Source organism: Prionailurus viverrinus, chromosome E1 (genome assembly GCF_022837055.1).
Source record: "Prionailurus viverrinus isolate Anna chromosome E1, UM_Priviv_1.0, whole genome shotgun sequence".
NCBI lineage: Eukaryota > Metazoa > Chordata > Mammalia > Carnivora > Felidae > Prionailurus > Prionailurus viverrinus.
The window spans coordinates 9,501,744-9,525,534 of NC_062574.1; the positions used below are offsets into that span (position 1 = coordinate 9,501,744).

General features: G+C 43.6%; 1 protein-coding gene across 2 annotated transcripts in view; it reads right to left on the reverse strand.

Annotated features, from left to right (window-relative positions):
* Positions 1 to 5,581: 5,581 nt before the first annotated feature.
* Positions 5,582 to 23,791, reverse strand: part of PIGL (phosphatidylinositol glycan anchor biosynthesis class L) — an 81,889-nt gene continuing 63,679 nt past the window's right edge. The window contains exons 4-8 of one of the 2 annotated variants that reach the window (XR_007146916.1): positions 23,094 to 23,161; positions 21,284 to 21,315; positions 19,590 to 19,723; positions 11,142 to 11,366; positions 5,582 to 5,888 (exon numbers count right to left, since the gene is read on the reverse strand). Coding sequence is in view for 1 of the 2 variants with exons in the window: in XM_047833025.1 (XP_047688981.1) it covers positions 11,268 to 11,366; positions 19,590 to 19,723; positions 21,284 to 21,315; positions 23,094 to 23,161 (333 nt within the window). In the remaining variant the exon portion in view is untranslated. Of the gene's footprint in view, positions 5,889 to 10,985; positions 11,367 to 19,589; positions 19,724 to 21,283; positions 21,316 to 23,093; positions 23,162 to 23,791 lie in introns of those variants that run through there. The other variant, XM_047833025.1, reaches the window with a different exon arrangement.

The window sequence follows — 23,791 nt, forward strand, 5'->3', positions numbered from 1 at the left end:
GCTTGCATTTTTAAGGATATCTTGACCTCTTCATATCAATATACATATCCTCATTATTGACTGTGACATAGAATTGCACGGGGGGGGGGCGCCTGGGTGGCTCAGTGGGTTAAGCATCTGACTTCGGCTCAGGTCATGATCTCGCGGTCCGTGAGTTCGAGCCCCGCGTCGGGGTCTGTGCTGACAGCTCAGAGCCTGGAACCTGCTTCGGATTCTGTGTCTCTCTCTCTCCCACTCACGCTCTGTCTCTCTCTCTCTCTCTCAAAAATTAAAAAAAAAAAACATCAAAAATATTAATAATAAAAAGAATTGCACAGAATGGATATTGTTTATTTAACCTTATTTTTTTTTTCATGGAAAGTTGGGTTTTCCGCTTTTCCTTTTGGTGAGTATTGGCAATAAACATCCTTTTCCATGCATCTTTCTATATTTGTGTATTTGAGGATCTTTGTTGTCTATGTTCTGCGTTCAATAGAGGAAGGAAATGGTTCTAGAGACTGCAAGAACTTGCCAAAGTCAGACTCAACTGGCTGTAGTTAGTGGATATCCAAGTGATGAGATTCTCAGATTCTTTTTTTTTTTTTTTTTTTTCTTTCCTGAAATTAACCTTCACTTTCACGCTGGAGGCACAAGGGCCGGTGCTTGCTTTTGTGACTGATGGGAAGCTCGAGGCTGGTTCCCCCATCACCCCTCCTGGGGCGGGAAGAGGGCCAGTTGCCCCAGTCCTAGGCTAACATACGGGTTCTGAGAGAGCACGCTTTTGATGTTTCCTGGCATTTCCTTCTGGGCGATGGTGCCACCATAGGACCGCCTACACCGCCTTGACCCGAGTTGATGGGGAATGTCACACTTGAGCCTTTTGAGTTCCTAGGCTCCGATTCGCTCTTTGCAGATCACTAGAATTCTTTCCTTTATGACCTTGCCTCTTCCAAACGCCTCAGACCTTTTCCCACGTGCACTTAATTAGATCACATGTCATTCAGCTTTTAATTACTGTCGACTCCACTTCCGTGTGGATTTTTCTTACAACATCAGCATGGGGCGGGAGCCCCACTGGCAGGGGTGAGAACCGCACAGGGGGTACACGCAGGATTCGGCCTTGACCGTGACCAAGACCAAGAGCTCTGATCAAACTAGAGCTCTATTTTTGTTCCCCAACCTCTTGTGGTCCCAAGAACATAAACATTCTCTAGTTCTGGTGACTGTTCCATCCCGTTCTGTCTGTCTCTCCATGAGGTTTGACACAAGGGTCACTTTTCACAGAATTCACTGACCTTATGCCCTGATGCTTTTTACCACCAACAGACGAGATAGGTGGTCTCCAGGGTAAGGTAAGAACCCTCCAGAAAATGCTCTGTTGGTATGTGGGAAGAAAATGTTGGGATTTTAACGTATCCTTTTAAAATTTATTTTCTGTGGATGTTTTAGAATATATATATTAGCACTCAAACATACATTATGTTATTATTAAGGGGTGCCTCGGTGGCTCAGTCAGGTGAGCATCTGATTCTTTGGCTCAGGTCATGATCTCAGGGTCATGGGCTGGAGCCCCCATCAAGCTCTTTCCTGGGCATGGGGCCAAGAATCCATGTTTTGGATTCTTTCTCTTCCTCTGCCCGTCTCCCTCATTCACGCATACTCTCTCTCATATATATATATATTTTTTTTTTTCACCTGAATATATATGTATATATATGGTTGAAAAATCACAGTTAGGAGATCACTGCTGTATTTCCCCCTGATCAGCGCTACCCATCAAACATCTATCTATCCTTGGTTGTAGCAGTTTCTATTTCTTTTTTTTTTTTTAAGTTTATTTATTTACTTTGAGAGAGACAGAGACAGCATGGGGGGTGGGGAGGAGCAGAGAGGAAGGGGGAGAGAGAATCCCAAGCAGGCTCCACACTGCCAGTGCAGAGCCTGACCTGTGAGAGCCCCTGCCATGCAAGATCATGACCTGAGCAGAAACCAAGAGTCAAATTCTTAACTGACTGGGCCCCACAGCTGCCTCCCAGTTTCTAGTTCTTGAGAATAAATGCATACACATGGAATTGCAGAGTCCAGGGATACGTACATATGCAAGTTTTTTGATATATCGATTTCCAGAAGGTTCTACTATCTTGTGTTTCCTCCAGCAGCATATATGTGTTCATACCCTCACCTACAGAACACTAGGCGTTATTATTTATAGAAATCTTTGCAAATTAGATACACGAAAAGTGACATTTTCTTTTAATTTTTATTTCTTGGGGCACCTTCAGCTCAGGTCATGGTCTCACAGCTTGTGGATTCGAGCCCCGCATTGGGCTCTGAGCTGACAGCTCAGAGCCTGGAGCCTGCTTCGGATTCTGTGTCTCCCTCTCCCTCTGCCCCTCCCCTGCTCACGCTGTGTCTCTCTCTTTCTCAAAAATAAATAAACATTAAAAAAATTAATTTGTATTTATTATTACTGTGATTTATTTTTTCCCCATTTATTGTGTGTGTGAAAGAGAGAGAGAAAGAAATACCTATTCATGTCATCTGCAGTCTTCATCTTCCTCACTGGAAACCCCTCCCACCCTATTCCAATCAGCACCTTCAGTGAAAAGTGGACTTTCATTCTTGCTTTAATTTGCATGCTCTGGCTACTGCTTAGGCTAAAGAGTTGTTTATTGGCCATTTGGATTTGCCTGCTAATAACATTTAAAAGTTTTTTGTTGTGGGGGCGCCTGGGTGCTCAGTTAGTTAAGCGTCAAGCTCTTGATTTCAGCTCAGGTCATGATCTCATGATTTGTGAGATCGAGCCATGTGTTGGGCTCTGTGCTGACAGCTGCAGAGCCTGATTAAGATTCTCTCTCTTTCTGCCCCTCCCCCATGCTCTCTCGCACTCTCTCAAAAATAAATAAATATTAAAAATAAATACATAAAATTCTTGTTGTGAAATATCTGTCTTTTCCTTTAGATAGTTTCCAGCCTGGCTTGGTAAGAACTGCTCTGCTCCAAGGTATATGTGCATTTAGTGTCCCGAATTTCCCAAATGATATGTATATATATGATATGGTACATATGATATATATATAGATAGATATAGATATATAGATAATTTTTTTTTTGAGAGAGAGAGAGGGAGAGAGAGCAGAGGCACAGAGAAAGAACGAGAATTCCAAGCAAGCCCCACACCCAGTGCCCAGCACGGAGCATGGTGTGGGGCTCAACCATGACCCTATGATCATGACCTGAGCCGAAATCGGGTTGGATGCTGAAACGACTGAGCCACGCAGGTGCTCTCTATAAACAACATTGTTTCGATTTTTGCATGTAAATCTATAATTCATCTAGAATATATTTTTGTATTTGGTATAAGGTAGGGAGCTTTTATTTTCTTCCAAATGCCTGACCAACCATACACACTTACAAAATCCTTTCTCGCTGAATTAAAATGTCAACATCATAGAGTGATTCTCATATAATTTGGATCTATGTCCAGATTTTTTCTTCTGTTCAACATTGGTTTACTCCTTCACCTCTATATCTTTTGATTGCAGTGGGTTTATATGTTTTAATATATAGAAATGCAGGTCTCATATTTCTGTCCCTTTTAATATTTATATTTTGGCTATCCTTGGACATTTTTGCGTCTAATATACTTTTCAAATAATTTTGTTGAGGCCCAGAGAGAACCCAGTAAGATTCTGACTGCAACTATATTAACTTTTTATATCAACTTTGTAAGAAGGGAATTTATACATACGTATATAACGTAAACATATAGATTTCTAAATTAAAACTTACATGTACTACATATGTTTGGTGTCCAATTTATTTATTCACTTTGTACAGAGTTTTGTATCCGTTTAGCGGGGAATGTGGTACAGCTCCCCGTTTATTCAGGTCCTGCAGTAAACTTGTTTTAACTTTTAAAACTGTATATTCGATAGAAAAGCAGGAAGCACTAACATCTGGTTAAAACATGAATGATTTCTTTTAATTTTTTTTTTTTTTAGTTTATTTATTTTGAAAGAGAGAGTGGGGGAGGGGCAGAGAGAGTCCAAGCAGGCTCCCGAGCCTGACGTGGAGCTTGATCCCGTGAACCGTGAGATCACGACCTGAGCCGAAACCAAGAGTCTGACGCTCAACCAACTGAGCCACCCAGGCGCCACTATGAATAAGATTTCTACTCTAGCATTTTGTATTTACTAGGCTGGCAGGTCAGACAGAGTATCACCGGGTTCACAGAGTGATGTATCCTTAGAGTGAACTAGAACATTTTACTGTAATCTCTTTTTCACACTATTTCTTGAGTTGCGACATAATTCATATCCCGTAACATTCACTCTTTTTAACTCCTAGGTTTGAGTATATTCACAAGGTTGTCCAACCTTCACCACTGTCATTTCCAGACATTTCCTCACCTCGCGTGCATTAGCAATCACTCCTTTCCTGTACCCCCAAGCCTTGGAAACCACTAATCTACTTTCTGTCACTATGAATTTGCCGATTCTGGACATTTCATACAAATGGGACTCATACCATATGTGGCCTTTTTTTGTCTGGCTTCTTTCACTTAGCATAATGGCTTCAAAGTTCATCCTCACTGTGTCCGGACTTCATTTCTTTTTATGGCTGAATAATAAACAGAATGCCATATTTTGTTTATCTCTTCATCAGTTGATGGGACATTTGAGTTTTATGAATGAGGCTACTCTAAACACTCGTTTACAAGTTTTCATGTGAACATATTTTTAGTTCTCCTGGATATAGACCTAGGAGTGCCATTGCTGGGTCCTCTAGGAAATCTTGAAGTTACTAAGGAATTGTGAAACTGTTTTCCACAGTAGCTACACCATTTTACATTCCCATCAGAAATAAGAGAGTTCCAATAGCTCCTTATGCTCACCAACATTTGTTAGTGTTTGTTGGTCTGTTTTAATCATAGCCCTCCTGGTGGATATGACGTAGCATGTCATTGTGGGTTGTTTTTTTTTTTAATTTTTTAAAATGTTTATTCTTTTTTTTTTTTTTTTTGAGAGAGAGAGTGTGTGGGGGAAGGACAGAGAGAAAGGGAGACAGAGAACCTGAAGTAGGCTCTGCACTGTCAGTGCAAAGCCCAACATGAGGCTCAAACCTATGAACTGTGAGATCATGACCTGAGCTGAATTCAGACACTCAACCAACTGAGCCACCCAGGTGCCCCTCATTGTGTTTTTTATTTGCATTTTCTTCACGACTAATGATGTTTTTGTGATTGTTGGCCATTTGGATATCTTCTTGAAGAAATGTATATTCAAATCTTTTGCCTGTTTTTTACTTAGGTTGTCTTGTTGTTGAATTGTAAGAGCTCTTTATATATTCTGGATACTAGACCCTAATCAGATATATGATTTGCAAAACATTTTTCTCATTTCATTTTCTTGGTAATGTCCTTTGAAGCATAAATTTTTCTGTTTTTTGTTTTGCTTGTGCTTTTGGTTTCGTATTTCAGAAACCACTGGGGTGCCTGGGCGGCTCAGTTGGTTAAGCGTCCGACTTCCGCTCAGGTCATGATCTTGTGGTCCGTGGGTTCGAGCCCTGTGTCAGGCTCTGTGCTGACAGCTCAGAGCCTGGAGCCTGCTTTGGATTCTGTGTCTCCCTCTCTCTGTCCCTCCCCCACTCATGCTCTGTCTCTCTCAAAATAATAAACATAAAAAAATTTTAATTAAAAAAAAAAAACTGTTATCTGATCCGAGGTCACAAAGACTTAATCTGTGTTTCCTTCTAAGAGTCAAATAATTTTGGCTCTTGCATTTAGGTCTTGGCAGTAATTTTTGAAATTGGGATGTGTGAATCTTCCAGCTTTGTCCTTTAAGGCTGTTTTTGGCTTCAGAGTCTCTTGCACTTCTGTATGAATTTGAAGATCAGCTTGTCAATTTCTGCAAAAAAAGATGGCCGGAATTTTATTAGTAGTTGTAAAATTTAAAAAGATCTTGTATCTTTTATGTTAATCTTCTTTCTAGGCATCTTACAGTTCTTGATGTTGATGAGAATGGGATTTTTAAATTTTCATGTCTGTCACATCATTGCCAATTAAAGTAAATCTACTAAGTTTTGTAAAGATGTCTATTGTCCAGTTGCCATACAAGTCTCCTCCTTTATTATAGTGGCTTTTACTGACATTGCTTGGGTTTCTAAACAGAGCCACCTCCTAATACACCAATTACTTTATTGTTCTGTTGTACTTCTGAACGACTTAGGTGATAATGACGATGATGATGAGTGCTTCATTCCTACCTCGTCCACTTAGTTTTAGACTGCTGGGTTTTGGTACATAGTCTTTATTTAAGTTGTATTCTTTTCTTTTTCTTAAAAATTGTTATAGGAATAGTGACTGAATTTTGTTGTCTTACAGCACCTGTCAATTAAAAAACATGGTTTTTTTTTTTGGAGCACCTGGGTGCCTCAGTCGGTTGGATGTCCAGCTTTGGTTCAGGTCATGGTCTGGTGGTTCATGGGTTTGAGCCCTGCGTTGGGTTCTGGGCTGACAGCTCAGAGCCTGGAGCCTGCTTCAGATTCTGTGTCTCCCTCTCTCTCTGCCCCTCTACTGCTTGCTCTGGTTCTCTCTCTCTCTAAAATAAATAAAACATTTAAAAATTTTTTTAAAAAATAGCAGCAGGGGCGCTTGGGTGGCCCAGTCCGTTAAGCGTCTGACTCTTGGTTTCGGCTCACATGATCTCACGGTTTGTGGGTTCAAGCCCCACATTGGGCTCTGTGCTGACAGTTCGGAGCCTGGAGCCTGCTTCGGATTCTGTGTCTCCCTCTCTCTGTGCCCCTCCCCTGCTAATGCTCTATTGCTCTCTGTCTCTCAAAAATAAATAAATGTTAAAAAAAAAAGAAAGTTTTTAATTATACTTAAAAAAAATGTGGCCTGGAAAATCTGCTTTGGGAAATGGTTAGGAATTTCTCAGGGGCTAATAAATAATTGGATTTTATAAATGTTTTATTACATAAGGAGTGAATGTTGACTTTATCTAAGTTCTTTACATTATCCAAATGCTGTGTCTTTACTATTTGCCAACCTCATTTGTCCAAATTCTGAAAGAATATTAAAGCCTTACATTATTATTATTGTTTTTTTTTTAATTTTTAAATGTTTTTATTTAGTTTTGAGAGAAAGAGACACAGAGCGAGCAGGGAGGGGCAGAGAGAGAGAGAGGGAGACACAGAATCCGAAGCAGACTCCAGGCTCTGACCTGTCAGCACAGAGCCCAATGTGAGGCTTGAACCCATGAACTGTGAGATCATGACCTGAGCCAAAGTCGGATGCTCAACCGACTGAGCCACCCAGGCAGCCCAGTTTTTTCTCTTCTTTTCTTTTCTTTTTTAATATAAAGAACTTGGATTTCTGGGAGTTTATTTCATGTATCTGGCTGCTGTGATATTTGGTGCATATCTTCTCATGGAGTGAATCTAGTACTGTTCTAAAATATCCCCCGTTGTTCTGGGTTTAACCATTTTTGATGTTTGGATGCATGTTGTCTCCCTTTCTTTTTGTATGCCTTTGCTTGGCATCTGGTAGGTGGTTCATCCTTTTACGTTTAGCCTCTCCTTGTTACTTTTAGATGCTAGATTTTGTTTTCTCAGTTTTGTTAGGGAAATTAACCATTCTTTTTTGGGTTGTTTTTGGAAGTAACTGACACCTGATTTCATTCTTTTGGTATCATTTCCATTACATTTGTTACATTTTATGCTTCCTTTCCTCCCTTCCTTCTTTCTCTTAGTGCTGCAGGCTTTGAGGTTTCTCTTTGTTTCCTATTCTCCCCTTAGTTAATTGGGATTCTACACTTTTCAGGTGGTCACCTTGCCCAGGCTGAAAACGCAGAGGGAGCCCGTATTGGTCTCCATCTTCTTGCCCTGCACCCCGCCGCTTTTCCCCACCAGCCTCCCCTTGAGCCCCGGGGGAGGAGGGGGGGGTCTTCACAATGCTTTTATCTCCCTCCCCAATTCGAAATTTACAATTTTGCAGCCCACGTGTGTATCTTTGTGAAAAACAGAAGCTGGGTAGAACATGGGGAGCCCTGCCGATGCACCGACTCAAGTCCCTTTCTGATGATGTCAATTCTCCTTTATTATCCCCCATCTGTAACTGTTTCTCATTCTGGAAACTCCCCTTATTCACATGTTAGGTCTCCTAGGTTTTTGTTTGTGTGTTTGTTTCCTCAGATGTATTTTTAAAGTCCCTTTTCCGTCATGATTTCCTCTCCCCCCTCCCCCTGGGTTCTGAGGATGTATCCTGTACCTGACGTTCCAGATCACTAATTTGGCCACGCCTGAGAAACACCTGTGTTTTGTCTGGGCCAGGGCCCCAGCTTTCACTGTTTTCTGTTTAAATTTTTAAAGTGTTTATTTTTGAAGGAGAGAGAGAGAGAGAGAGAGAGAGAGAGAGAGATGGAGTGTGAGCAGGGGCGGGGCAGAGAGAGAGACACACACACAGAATCTGAAGCAGGCTCCAGGCTCCGAGCTGTCAGCACAGAGCCCGACGCGGGGCTCGAACTCACGGACCGCGAGATCATGACCTGAGCCGAAGTCGGACGCCCAACCGACCGAGCCACCCAGGGCCCCCCCCCCCCATCCTTATTTTTAATAGTTTCACAGCATTCTGTTTTAGTGGTATACCCACATTTCTTTAAGCAATCCTGAATCGATAGACATTTGGACTGGCTCAGTATTGGACTATTATAAAGTGTTACAGTGTCCATTCCTTACATCCCTTCTTTGCCACATGTAAATCTACAATGTAAACCATTGGAAGCAGAAATGCTGGGTCAGAGGGTATGTGACTTTACTTCCCACAGAGGCTGTACCATTACGTGCCTGTCAGCAGTGTACTAGCCAGTTTTTCTTTAATGAATCATTTCCATACAAAATCCAGACTATCCTGGATACACACATTTTTTAAAAACGTCACATTATATCAAAAGTGTACTATAACATCATAACCATTCATAAACAACAAAATCCTTTAAAATGATAAATGTTCATTTTAATTTTTTTTTCTACATTTATTTTTGAAATACAGAGAGAGACAGTATGAGCAGGGGAAGGGAAGAGAGAGAGGAAGACACAGAATCAGAAGCAGGCTCCAGGTTCTGAGCTGTCAGCACAGAGCCCGATGTGGGGCTCAAACTCACGAACCGTGAGATCGTGACCTGAGCAGAAGTCGGAGGCTTAACCAACTGAGCCACCGAGGATCCCCGATAAATGTTCATTTTAGAAAGAGAAGCTTACTAATTAGAAATTACCTTTTTTTTTTTTAAGCAAGCTCTATACCCAACATGGGGCTTGAATTCATGATACCCCGAGATCAGGAGTCACAAGGTCTACCAACTGAACCAGCCAGGCACCCCAGTAATTACATTTTGGATATATATCTCTATATATCTCTGTCTCTCTCTCTTCAGCTTGAGCCAAAGTCCGAAGCTTAACTGAGTCGCCCAGGCGCCCCAAGTAGGGGTATTTTATAAGCTCTTAACACATAATGAGACTCGCAGTCCAGGGAAGCTGGTTGAGTGCCCGTCTTGCCAGCAGTAGGACAGGAGGCAGCCTGGCCCCCACGCTCTAACCAGCATCAGTGGCTTATTCCTTGTCACGGTTTCATAGGGAGGCTATTAGGAGCTTTTGACAGATTTTAAGTAGACAGAAAACATAACCACACTTGCATTTCGATTCCAGCTTCAGGGCCTGATAGCCCTTTCGGTCCCTTTTGGCCCCTAGGAGGCATTCAAGAGAGCTCCAGTGAGCAGGTCTCTAACCTGTTGCTATGGAGACAGCAATTGCGGGCCTTTGGGCAGGCAAAGAGGCCACCCACTGGACAACGCACACTGAGAGCCTTTCTGTGTCGGGACTTGAACGTACATTCTAGTCCCTCTGCTTTATGCCTGCTTACTCTGTAGACCTCAGAATGCCAGCCGCTCATCTTTCCCGAGCCCCGACTGCATGCCGGACCCTTTCCATGCGTCTACCAGGCGTCATCTCCTCCGAGGTGGGTACCATTACGGTCCCCCATTTTGCAGAGGAGACAATGGAGGCAGAGAAAGGTCCAAACACCTTATCCGTGGTTATGCTGCTGGTAAGTCTGGCCTCACACCCAGGCTCACCAGCACGCGGAACCCCAGCTCTTCACGGCTGCACTTCCCTGCCTCAGGCCACCTCCCTGGACCAGTAGCTGGACTGTGGGAGTAGCTTCCAAGCCAGACGCCTCAGAGTCTTTTTGTTTGTAGCACAATTTTAAGACATCCGCTTTTTGGGGCACATGGGTGGCTCAGTCGGTTAAGCGTCCGACTTGGGCTCAGGTCATGATCTCACGGTTTGTGAGTTCAAGCCCCGCGTCGGACTCTGTGCTGGCAGCTTGGAGCCTGGAGCCTGCTTTGGATTCTGTGTCTCCCTCTCTCTCTGCTCCTCCCCCAGTCATGCTCTGTTTCTCTCTCTCCTTCAAAAATAAATAAAAATATATATAAAAAAAAAAGACATCCGCTTTTTGAGTGTTACAAAAAACAAAACACAAAACACAAAGAAAAAACAGTTCCAGATTTGTCTTCCCTTTTCGGGCTTTCCCCAGAAGCCTGGGAGCTGAGGTATTTGATTGTAAGCTCCTTCAGGGCAGGTCCCACATCATACCAGTCTCAGTATGAAATGCTGGGCACAGGGTTGGGGCCTTGGGAGCCCCAATTTAAGGACTGTGATGCTAAATGGAGAACTTCCTCTAGATTCAAATCTGACACATAGGCCACAACGTTAATCAAAGGAATTATGGTTGAATTAGTTCAATAAAGACTGTGTGTGTGTGTGTGTGTGTGTGTGTGTGTGTGTGTGTTTGGCAAGCCTGCTTTGGAAACGATGTAAAAATACTGCATCATGGCCTCTGTGAAGTGATGATGTCAGCACACTTTTGCCTTCATTTGTAATCCTAGCAGGCTCTGTGCTATGTGTTTGACATACATTGTGCCCTTACATAACCTGTTTTTCACGAGAACTTGAGGATCTAGCAGGGTGGCTATTATTACCCTTGGGTTTATTTGGTTTGGGCTGCTGTAGGTTTTTTTTCTTCCCCCAGACGAAGAAGTTCAAGCTTGGACAACCCGTTGGCCAGCACGCACCGCCCCCCCCCCCCCCATATGTTAGAGGCTCACGGCATGGATGAGCAGAGCTCTGTCTGCCTCGGCCCCGGGGAGGCGAGCCAGCTCACGGCCAGGCGCCAGGATTCCTGGGCTCGTTCTTCTCCCTTTCTTCTTCGGACCGGAAAGCTCTTCAAGGCTTCAGAGGAAGTGCAGAGAGTTGATTCTCATGTACCTGGAGAAGAGCACGTAGAGGCGGCGGAACCAGAGCAGCTGGCTGCGGTGGCAGGACATGGCTTTCTAGAAGAATCCAAGAGGACCAGTTGAGAAACCCTTGCACCGGAGCAGCTTCTGTCATGCTCACTTCTGCCTTGCACGCCCACGAACACATTTCACACACTGTGGCCTAATCTGGCTTCTTCCTGTAACTTGGTAAACCTCTCTGGGTTGGCCCCCACTCGCTGCCTCCCCGCCCCATCTCTCACTTACAACCATGTGATAAAAATCCTGTGATGCAAATGGCAGTTATAGCACTGGAGTCTCCATGCATTATCTTAATTTAACAACCCTGTGAGTTAAGTACTGTTATTGCTTAACATTTTTTTTTTAGTGGACGAGGAAACTTGTCAGTCTCAAACAGCTAGTACACGGCAGAGCTGATATTTGAACTCAGAGCCATCTGAATGGCTCTCAAGCCTACATTCTTAATTACTTTGCTGCATGCACTAAGTCACATATATAACACATACAGGGAGGTTTTGTGGGAAGCAAGCTAGGATATTATGCTCAAACTCTCCTGAATTAGGTAAGCTGGGAGGAAGAGGAAGAGGGGGAGAAGAAAAACGAATACGCATAGATACGGGGCACCTGGGTGGCTCAGTCAGTTAAGCATCTGACTTTGGCTCAGGTGGTGATCTCACAGTTTGTGATTCTGAGCCCCACAGGTAGAAATCATGAAATATAAAACTTTCTCTTGCCATCATAACCATTTATGGTTCAGTAGTTTTAACCATATTCACATTGCTGCATAAAAAAATCTGTAGAACTTTGTCATCTTGCAAAAATAAAACTCTAAACCCACTAAAACCCAGCTCCCCGTTTCCCCCTCCCCCAGTCCCTGGCAACCACCATTCCACCTTCTGTTTGTGTGATTTTCACTGCTCTGGATATCTAAGTAGAATCACACAGTGTTTGTCCTTTTGTGACTGGCTTATTTCACTCAGCAAAATGTCCTCGATGTTCATCCATGTCGTAGCAGGTATTCCTTTTTTTTTTTTTTAAGCCTGAACAATATCCCATCATAAGTGTGTAGATTTCTTAATCCATTCAAATGCCATGGACATTTGGGCCTGCTTCTACCTGTTGGCTATTGCGTATAATGCTACAATGAACATGTGGAAATATCTCTTCGAGACCCTGCTTTCGATTCTTTTAGATATAAACCCAGAAGTGGGATTGCTGGATCATATGGTAATTCTATTTCCTTTTTCCTTTTTCCTTTCCTTCCTAGTAAACTCTACCCACGACATGGGGTTTGATCTCACGAACCCGAGATCAAGAGTCGCATGCTCTACTGACCAGCCAGGTGCCCTGTATTTACTTTTAATTTTCTCATCCTCAACATAATTCAGGTGTTCTGACCTGGTCAAGAGGAAGCAGTAAATTCATGCTTCCTGTTCCAAACACATAGCGATGACAGAGGAAAATGCAAAGAGACACGGATGGGTCAAAACTAACACCAAGAGCACCATGAACTTAAAGAATGTGGACAGAGGTGTGAGAGGCCAAAGCAGAGGATTACTGGCTCAAGGGCTCAGAGCAAAGTGGTGGCTGGGAGTTCTGCTTCTGGTCTCACTGCCGGGACTCTGCTGGAGCGGGCAGGGGCTCCCTCGTCAGATAAGAGGTTGGGGGGAAAAATGCCGCCGACTGCTTTGAGAGCAAGCTGAATGCTTTGAGACCAGCACTGAACAGTTACCCGCTGGCTCTGTGACTGGAACTGCCAGTGACGACCTGATTCTGGCCTTCAAGCAATTGCAAACTCTCTAGATGAGGAGGGAGAGCACAGAGGAAGAGGGGAGTAACATCCCCCAAGTCAACCACCTAGCCCCTAGTTTCCAAATCAGAATTCCTGGAGACATGACGTAACGTGATGCAAAGAAAGAGATGTAATCAAATTAGCAACTAGACCATGAATATATTTTAGATGAAGATAGTTTCATAGAACAATTTGTCAAAGACTGATTACATTTTGGACATTCAAAGAGCTAAGTGGGAGGAAAACCAGCTTAAAGACTAAATTATCGGGACACCCGGTGGCTCGGTCGGTTAGGCGTCTCACTTGATTTCAGCTCAGGTCATGATCTCACAGTTGTGAGACTAAGTCCCTCGTCGGACTCCGTGCTGAGCATGGAGCCTGCTTGGGATTCTCTCTTCTCTCTCTCTCTTTCTCCTCTCTCCCTTCTTCTCCCTCTGCCCCTTCCCCACTTTCATGCACATGCATTCTCTCAATAAAAAAAAGAATAAGAAATTATGAAATTAAAAAAAATAGAAGTGAAACAATAGGTGGTCGTAAAATAAAAAATTAGGTATTTTAGAAATGAAAACAAAATTGAAATAGAGAACAAATGTGAAAGAACAATTAGGAGACACAAAGCATAGATTAAAAGTCCTCAAGGTGGGGGGCACCTGGGTGGCTCCGTTGGTTGAGCAGCCAACATTGGCTTGGGTCATGATCTCGCGGTTTGTGAGTTCGAGCCCCACGTCAGACTCTGTGCTGGCAGCTCAGAGCCTGGAGCCTGCTTCGGATTCTGTGTCTCCCTCTCTCTCTGCTCTTCCCCTGCTCATGCTCCTTTTCTCTCCCTCCTTCAAAAATAAACATTAAAAAAAAATTTTTTTTTAAAGTCCTCAAGGGGGGCGCCTGGGTGGCTCATTTGGTTAAGCGGTTAAGCATCTGACTTTGGCTCTAATCATACTCTCATGGTTTGTGGGTTCAAGCCCTGCGTCGGGCTCTGTGCTGACAGTTCAGAGCCTGGAGCCTGCTTCAGATTCTGTGTCTCCCTCCCCCACTCATGCTCTCTCTCAAAAATATCATGCTCTCAGAAATAAATATTTTTAAAAAATAATAATGAGTCCTCAAGGGACAGCTGGCTGGCTCAGTCAGAGCAGCACATAGCTCTTGATCTCGGGGTTGTGAGTTTGAGCCCCATTTTGGGTGTGGAGATTACTTAAATAAATAAACTTAAAAGAAAAAAGATTGAGAGTCCTCAATATGCATTCAGTAGGAATCCAGGAAGAGAACGGAGGGAACTTCACCCAAGTGCTGTTTAAAGAGAAAATAGGTGAGGAGTTTTGAGAACTGCCAACAGATAGAGGTCCCCAGGTTGAGAGTACAAGGCAGAAGAAATGAGCAAATCTACCCTAGACCTACTGTAATAAGACTGTGGAACCCAGAAACACAAAGATAACCTGAAACATTAACATAAAGGAGATTAACTGTACATGACTAATAAGATTACAATGACAGCAGGTTCCCGTTGCCAAAGGATAAGGATGGGAGTTACATCTTCAAACACCTTTGCAGAGGGCCTATAACTCAAACTAAACCTTTATTTCCAGCTAACTTCATTCAGAAGGCGACATGCAAACACTCAAAGGCTAAGAGAAGTTGCCTTCTTTAGACCCTCACTAAAAAATGCTGAAGAACAGGCATCAGCAAAAGTGAACCCAGAGGTAACGTGTGGGATACAAGAAACAGGGAAGGGCCAGCAATCTAGTAGGTATCAGCAATGATATCATAAGGTACAGTAACAGAGTGGGGCAGAGTTGATCAATGAGCAATTAAAACCTGCTAAAGTTGGGTGGCAGGGAGGACAAATACGGATTGCTTTGAATTTTATGGTTATGAATGATATTACAGTTTTAGGGCTAACCACAGAAACACCATCTATAGCTTCCAAAACAGAGGGGGAGAAAGCAGGGAGAGGGACCATGGAAAATTTGACCGATCCAACAGAAGGCAGGAAAAGGGTGGTGGGGGCCGGGGGATAACGTTAAACAGAAAACACAAAATAAGATAGTAGAAAAAAGTCCAAATAGATCAATAGTTACAAATAGAAATAAACCAAATATACCCACTTGCTTTCATAGCACACTTGTACTGAGCGCAGCATAAGGTATAGACTTGTTGAATCACTATGTGGTACATTAGAAACAAATGTCAACTACACCTCAATAAAAGAAACAAGATATTTCGTAGAAGGATTAAGAAAAAAATACAACTATATGCTGCTTACAGAAGACACACCTAAAAATTACAAGTGGTTAAAAATAAAAATAAAGGTATTAAAAAGCCCCACACTGGGCATGGAGCCTACTTAAAGAAAAAAAAAAAGGTATTAAAAAAGATGAACCATGTAGATGCAAGTCCAAAGAAAGCTATCATAGCAATGTTAAGATTAAAACAGAATTTAAGACAAAACCATTAATAATGTGAGACATAGGATAATAAAAGGAATAGTTTGCTAAGATACAATGACCTTGATCTTTTTGTGCACAAGACACACATAAAGCAAAAACAAAGACAAATGGACAAATGCAAACTCAGGGGAAGAGATCTCAACATACTTGTATCAAAGTAGTAGATCAAAAAAGTAGTAGTAGATCAAAAAGTTAAAAAAAGTAGTTAGAATACACAAGTGGTGACCAACATAAGTACTAAGCTTGATCTACTGGTAAGATCTAGAGTCTGAAATGCAAAGCATAGAGCACACACAAACTTTTTAGGTAAACAAGTTAACATTTACAAAAAGTGATCATAAAGTAGGTCATTCATTGAAGAACTCTCAATAAGTCTTTAAAAACCAGTATTACACAGGCCACATGTAATGACCAGAAAGCAATTCAATTATAAGTCAACAATAAAAAGGCTATATCTTGATTCTTGTTATGGTAGTTATGTTCTATAAAGTTACTGCAGACACTTGATTTAGTCAATACTGAATCATTGTTCCTGAGAGCCTCTGGTCACAACATTTTCATCAACTCATCAACACATAACCTTGTTTTTTGTTTTCGTTTTTGTTTTGTTTTGTTTTGATTTGTTTTTGTTTTTTTTTTATTTTTTTTTCAACGTTTATTTATTTTTGGGACAGAGAGAGACAGAGCATGAACGGGGGAGGGGCAGAGAGAGAGGGAGACACAGAATCGGAAACAGGCTCCAGGCTCTGAGCCATCAGCCCAGAGCCTGACGCGGGGCTCGAACTCCCGGACCGCGAGATCGTGACCTGGCTGAAGTCGGACGCTTAACCGACTGCGCCACCCAGGCGCCCCTGTTTTGATTTGTTTTTTGAGAGAGAGAGAGAAAGAGAAAGAGAGAGAGAGCACGAGCAGGGGAGAGGGGCAGAGATAGAAAATCCCAAGCGATGCAGGGCTAGATCCCATGACCCTGGGATCATGACCTGAGCCGAAATCAAGAGTTGGACGCTCAACTGACTGAGCCACCCAGGCGCTCCAACACATAACCTTGTTTTATCTGTGTTTTTTTGAAGGCACCTTATTCAATATTATGTTATCAATTCATTAATACTGAATTCACAACTAATGGGGCTATAACTCATACATGAATGAAGCTTATCTAACACACGTACTTTCTCTGTAAGATACATCACAGCTTTCGCGCCCTTAGCCTCATTAGGCAGCACTTTGATGCTATATTTAGAAGACGTTTTAAACCACAAAGGCACCAACAAAACAAAAATGAGAACAATGCGACACTAAATATACTGGGAAAGGATACTTGTTTACAGTAGGAGAGCTGAAATGAGACGGCAGAGGGTCACCTTGTTCAACAGTTGGGAACCTGTATGTGTGCATTGGTGGTGACTTAAAACTTTTCACTGCCTTGCAAATACGCATGTCCACAAATGACCGCAAAAGCACCAGGAGTATTAATTCTGGGGTTACAAGTAAATTTTAGCACGTAGGCACATTTGCAAATGTGGAACTTGAGAATAATGACGGTCTACTGTATCTAATCACACATATGCATTTTAAACTCTAAAATACGCCCTTAAACACTTCATGTATTAAAGAGGAACTCACAATGGGAACTATAAATTACTTATAACTGAATGGCGGGAGAAAAAGCACATATCAGAACTTGTCGGGTGCAGCTAAAGGAATACTTCAAGGAAAATTAATAGTATTGAAGTGTAGTATTTTAAAAGACTGAAAATGGAAAAAAAAAAGGGCCGAGAAATTAAAAAAAAAAAAAAGTGTCAGGGGTGCCTGGTGGCTCAGTCGGTTGAGCGTCTGACTTCAGCTCAGGTCATGATCTCACAGCTCGTGAGTTCGAGCCCACATTGGGCTCTACGCTGGCAACTCCGGAGTCTGAAGTCTGCTTCAGATTCTGTGTCCCCCTCTCTCTCTGACCCTCCCCATGTTAATAAACATGGATACCTACCAAAGGCACTTTGCCAGATGTTGAACAGGCAACACGAAACGGAAATATGTGTTCTCCCTTGTTTATTTGATAGGTCATTAATCTTTGCTCGCACTCTGTCTCTCTCTCTCTCTCAAAAATAAACAAACATTAAATTTTTTTTTTTCAACGTTTATTTATTTTTGGGACAGAGAGAGACAGGGCATGAACGGGGGAGGGGCAGAGAGACAGGGAGACACAGAATCGGAAACAGGCTCCAGGCTCTGAGCCATCAGCCCAGAGCCCGACGCGGGGCTCGAACTCACGGACTGCGAGATCGTGACCTGGCTGAAGTCGGACGCTTAACCGACTGTGCCACCCAGGCGCCCCTCAAAAATAAACAAACATTAAAAAAAATTAAAAAAAAAAAAAGGAAAAGAAAACTAAGCGGCAAAAAGAAATCATTATCTTGAGTTCTCTCAGTTCTGCTCATTGCTACTCTTCTCTTTCTGGTGGACTGAAGTCAGCTGGGGGTCACGCCTGTAGACAAACTGAGCAATCCTCCTTAACTGCCTGCTCCCTAACTCCATGGTTCTTAGAATCACCTGCCCTACCGCCAGCTAAGGGTTTTCGCTACGAGGGCCTTACTGGGCCTGTCATTTCCTCCATAGACACCTAGGCCTCTGGCGGTCTATCCTACTGGCTCTTTACATTGGCTCCTTCACAGAGGCTCCCGGCAGGTCTCAATTCCTTAGACTCAAGCTGTGTGGTACATCCACACAAGGGAACGCAGGCACCCATTGCAATTCAAATACATAAGGACATAGAAGAAAAGAGGCATAATATTAGAACAGGTTTTAAATAGTAGGCACTGTGTGATCTCATTAAAAAAAAAATATATATATATATATATATATATATACATATGGACACCTCGGTGGCTCAGTCAGTTAAATGTCCAACTTCAGCTCAGGTCAGGGTCTCACAGTTCATGGGTACAAGCCCTGCATCAGGCTCTGCGCTGACAGCTCAGAGCCTGCTTCACATTCTCTGTCTCCCTCTCTCTCTCTGCCCCTCCCCTGTTCATGTTCTCTCTCTCTCAAAAATAAGTAAACATTAAAAAAATTAATAAAAAAGGGGTGCCTAGGTGGCCCAGTCAGTTAAGCATCCAACTGCAGCTCAGGTCATGATCTCGCAGTTTGTGAGTTCGAGCCCCGCGTCGGGCTCTGTGCTGACAGCTCGGAGCCTGGAGCCTGCTTCGGATTCTGTGTCTCCCTCTCTCTCTGCTCTTCCTCCGCTCATGCTCTGTCTCTCTCCCCTTCAAACAAATAAATAAACTTAAAAAAAAAATTAAAAATATATGTTTATATAATATTCTTTATATAGAGGACATACGTTAACAATAATTACCGTTGAGTGGTGGCACTGTGGGTAATTTTTATTAATTATTTTTATTTTCTTCTTGATGCTTTTATGTATTTCTAGATTTTCTACAATAAGCATGTATTGTTATTTACTTTTAAAAAAGCGTGTGTTATTTTTATAATCAGAAAAAAGGGTGGGGGTGCCTGGCTGACTCAGGAGGTGGAGTATGTGACTCTTGATCTCAAGGTTGTAAGTTGGAGCCCCATGTTGGGCGTAGAGATTACTTAAACATAAAATCTTTAGGGCTCCTGGGTGGTTCAGTTGGTTAAGTGTCTGACTCTTGATTTCGGCTCAGGTTATAATTTTGCAGTTTGTGAGATCGAGCCCCGAGTCAGGCTCTGCACAGACATCATGGAGCCGGCTTGGGATTCTCTCTCTCCTCTCTTTTTGTCCCTCTCCCTGCTCACACTCTCTCTCTCTCTCCCATGTGTACACACACTCACTCTCTCTCAAAATAAGTGAACATTTCAAAAAGATTTAAAAAAATCTTTAAAAAGAGAAAAGAAAAGAAAAGAAAAGGTGGAACTCCTTGAAAATCTATGACTGCCAAGGTCTAGCTAGATAGTCCTAACACTCAGGTGCTGAACTGCTGTGGAAAGTCTTCAGTTAGGGGTCATGAGGAGCCAGGGGGTCTGGGACACAGATCCAGAGGGAGGAGTCCAGGAATTCACAATCCTCACCTTGGCCTGTGCCACTTCTTTGCTGGTGAGCACGAAGAGGACATCCCGGGTCTGAAGCAGAGTAAAGGGCAGGTCCAGGAGGGAGATATACTTGCGTAACACATTCACTGACTGAAGTGTGAGCACGGAACACCCTGGTTGGGGGGAGGGGAGAGGGGAGAAGTGAAGAGTCTTGTTGCTTCCAGGCAGATTCCCCCTGAGCACCCTACCTCTCCCTTGGGGCTCAGGGCAGGGCAGGACCGTGGCCATGGAGTTGCCAGATGACTCTGTAGCACCAAAGCTGTGTTTTGCCCATCATCTTCACAGACAGGAAGAGTGACAGGGTCACAGAACACCTGGCTGGATGTCCTCTACTTGCTACATGCCTTAGCAAGATAAGGTTGGTTGCTAGAGGTTGGGAACTGGCTACATCAAGGCCAAGGGAAAAGCGATGAAGACCGGAATTTCTGTATTGGGAGGTAAGAGACCTAGTTCCTGCTCTGGCACTCAAGACCCGACAGATTTAGGGAAGTCCCTTCAGCTCTCTGAGCCTCAGTTTTCTCATCTGTAAAATGGCATTGACAGTGTGGGAGCCTGTCTCACAGCATTGATGTGAGGATCGAATAAACTACAGTCCCATTCTAAAGCCCTCACAGCTTGGTAAGCTCAGCCCATTCAGAGGGCTGAGCTCTCTGAACTCTACTTACGTTTTCATTTGCTTCATCTTTATAACACTCCTGAGGGATGTATATTACTCCCACTGACAGAGCAGAAACTGGCTCAGAGAGGTTAAGCATCAGTGTCACACAGTGAATGGTCAAGTGGGGTCAAACACCTTCTAACTCAAACAGATGAACCCATCAAGCGCCCATCAGCCATTGACAAGTAATTTGGGGCTGGGATGTGACTTCAGACAGACAGACCGAAAGAACACTGGAGGTGAAAAAGACCCACCTGGTGAGAAAGCTAGACAGATGAGCGGCCAAGGCCCAAGGCCCAGTGTCATGGTTAATTTTATGTGTCAACTTCACTGGGTCACAGGGTACCCAGATATTGGGCTGTACATTATTTCTGGGTGTGCCTGGGAGGGTTTTTTCGGATGAGATTAGCATTCAAATCGGTGGCCTCAGGAAGGCAGACTGCCCTCCCCAATGAGGGTGGACATGATCCAATCCATTGAGGGCCTCAATAGAAGGAAAGGTGGATGAAGGGAGAATTTCTTCTTTTCTGCCCATTAAGCTAGGACATGGGTCATCACCTGCCCTTGGCCTGGGATTTACACCATTGGCCCTCCTGCTTCTCAGGCCTTTGGACCCCACTAACTGACCCCCAGGTTCCTGGGCCCCCAGCTTGCAGAGATGCTAGACTGTGGGACTTCTCAGCCTCTGTACTTGCATGAGCCAAATCCTTATAATAAGTTTCTTTCATATTTGTATCTCCTATTGGTTCTGGTTTTCTAACCCATCTGGCCTCCCCTCCCACCCAGAGGCTGCCTGGCTGGCAGGGCACTTCCCAATGGATACAACCTGCTTTTAAAGCTGGAGGACCCACACTGACAGACACACTGAACTGGGTCAGAAAGAGTGTGGTCCAGCCTCCCGGGCCCCACCTTCGCTTGGCCTGTGGCAGTTTTCCATATATTTACACTTTTTTGTCCAATAAGTTTTTTTTAGAGGGATAGTAACCAGCAGACTTTGGCAAAAGGGACAACTTACCTTTAGGTAACTTCCCTTCTGAATGCAGGGTCCTGGAAGAAGAAAGGACAGGAGTGAAAGGGAGCAATAATTCCTTTGCAGGAAGAGCCTTCAGAGTGTAGAGGTCAAAGGCAAGCCTCTCCAACTTGGGCCACAATGGCATGTAGATTATTTTGAGTCAAAAGCAATCAAAACCCAGCAAATTGAGGAAAACCGCTTTATATCCCCCTCAACCACCTAAATTTGCTCTGGAAAGGGGGTCTGTACCAGGAAGAGAATTAGTCAAAGAGATTGCTTTTTACCTAAAAATCTTATCTGCGTAACAGGGAATCCTTTGTTTCCAAACATCTCCTCTCACCTTCCTGCTAATGTTCTTCCTCTTCTTTGTACCTCCAGACTCCCGCCCTCCTCCTGAGCTGAGGATGACATATAAGCTTCAGGTTGCCTGACCATCTTTGGAATTTCATATTTGTGTAGATTCTCCGTATGACAACATTAAATTTGATTTTTTCCTATTAATGGTCTCATGGAAATTTAATTCTTAGTCTAGCTAGAAGAACCTTGGACAGGGGAAAATTTCTTCCTCCCCAACAGTATTAGGGCCTGCCATATCCTGTGATCCTTCTGTAGGTTTCTAGGTAGTTGCTTTTACATCAATCACCAAAGAGGTTTCTGGGATTCCATACCTCTGGCTACAGCTAAAGGGATCAGGGTGGGCACCTTACCCCAGACAATCTGGGGGCTGACCAATGGTTATGAAGTGCCCTGGTCCAAGCTTCGCCCATTAGAGATGAAGGGAACCACAAAGGATTCTTCCAAGTTTTTCTCTTTTGAAATTGAAAAATGAGGTGGTTGGACTTAAGGATAGGTGAGATCATTTCTAGCTTTACATATTTCACTGCTCTGGTCTAAGAACATCAGGCGTGTTTAGAAGAAAGTTATAAAGTAAATGCTTCACTTCAAGGTGCCCCTTCCTTTCCTCAGTGGCTAAGCCAGGTCCACCGCTCCGCCACTCATGACGCCCAGGAGAAGCACTTCTCTAGAGGGTAGGAAACATGGTACATGCTTGTACGAGCCTCTGTAAGTCCCTCAAATGTCTTTGAGGTGCAATTTTTTTTTATCAGTAAAATGCAGACACCTATTTGGTAGATTTGAAATAGTGTACAGAACGCACAACAGGAGAAAACAAAATAAATTAGGAGGAAAAAGAAGACGAAGCCAAGAGGCACACCGATTCACAGAACTCAGCCCTGAAAGTCTCCCACATGTGCTCCGAGGGGTCACGAATTTGGCCCTAAAGCTCTCTGTGGCCAGAGCAAAGAGAGAAATAAAATGTTACCCCATTTTTCCGTGGGGGAAAAACACCTTAGGTGTTAAGGAGACGAAACAATAAGTCAACTTAGGAGTGATTTCTCACAAGAGAATGTGGTAAGATGTCGTGAGCAACGTGGACAAGAGTGGCTCTCTATAACTCAGTGGTCACTTTCACGGGGCCCAGACAGCGAGTGGGGAAGCACTTTAGAAACCATCCATCTTGGGACACCTGGGAGGCTCAGGCGGTTAAGCGTCTGACTTCAGCTCAGGTTATGATCTCACGGTTTGTGGGTTCGAGCCCCGCATCGGGCTCTGTGCTGACAGCTCAGAGCCTGGAACCTGTTTCCGATTCTGTGTCTCCCTCTCTCTCTGCCCCTCCCCTGCTCGTGCTCTTTCTTTCTCTCTCTCTCTCTCTCAAAGAATAAATAAATATTTAAAAAACTTTTTTAGAAACCATCTATCCACCCTGAGCAAAGGAAAAGACCCTCTCCCACCTCCAACACGTGGAGAGTCCTACCTCACGGCCGCATACAGAGCAACGTGGTTGCTGTGACCACTCACTCCCCCTGCGTCGAAAGTCACCACCTGTAGAGAAATACAGGGTGTTCACTCATGACTGTCTGAATGCTCTCTCTGACTCCATTTCAAAGTAGCCGTCCCCATTCCCTTGGGATGAAAGGGAGCGCACAGACCCCTGGAACGTTTACAATCGCGAGGACACCTGAACTCACTTCGGAGCAGATCGGTGGTGTGTAACCATTGCTTTGGCCAGTTGTGTGGAGACTGTTTTGGGTTTTACTGTTGTGGGTTTTACTGTTTAATCTTGTTCCAGGCCAGTGGAGCAGAGTGGAATTCAGCCATGATAGGAACCTGAGTTCAGGGTATCTCTGTCTCTTATCTTCCTGGCTGTTTTTGAACACAGTTTTCTTGGCCGGCTGCTGTGTGAACTCTTGTGCATGTAGACGCTGCCTGAATCTTTTGGCTTCTTTTCCTTGTGCCATACTGAGGGCACAGAGGCTTTGAGGGGCAATGTCTACCATGCATCGGGGTTAAAATCGTAGAAGTTTTTTGCTCATGGACTGCCTCTGTATCATCTTTTTTTTTTTTTTAACATTTATTCATTTTTGAGAGATGGAGAGAGACAGAGTAGAGTGGAGGAGGGGCAGAGAGAGAGAGGGAGGCACAGAATCTGAAGCAGGCTCTAGGCTCTGAGCT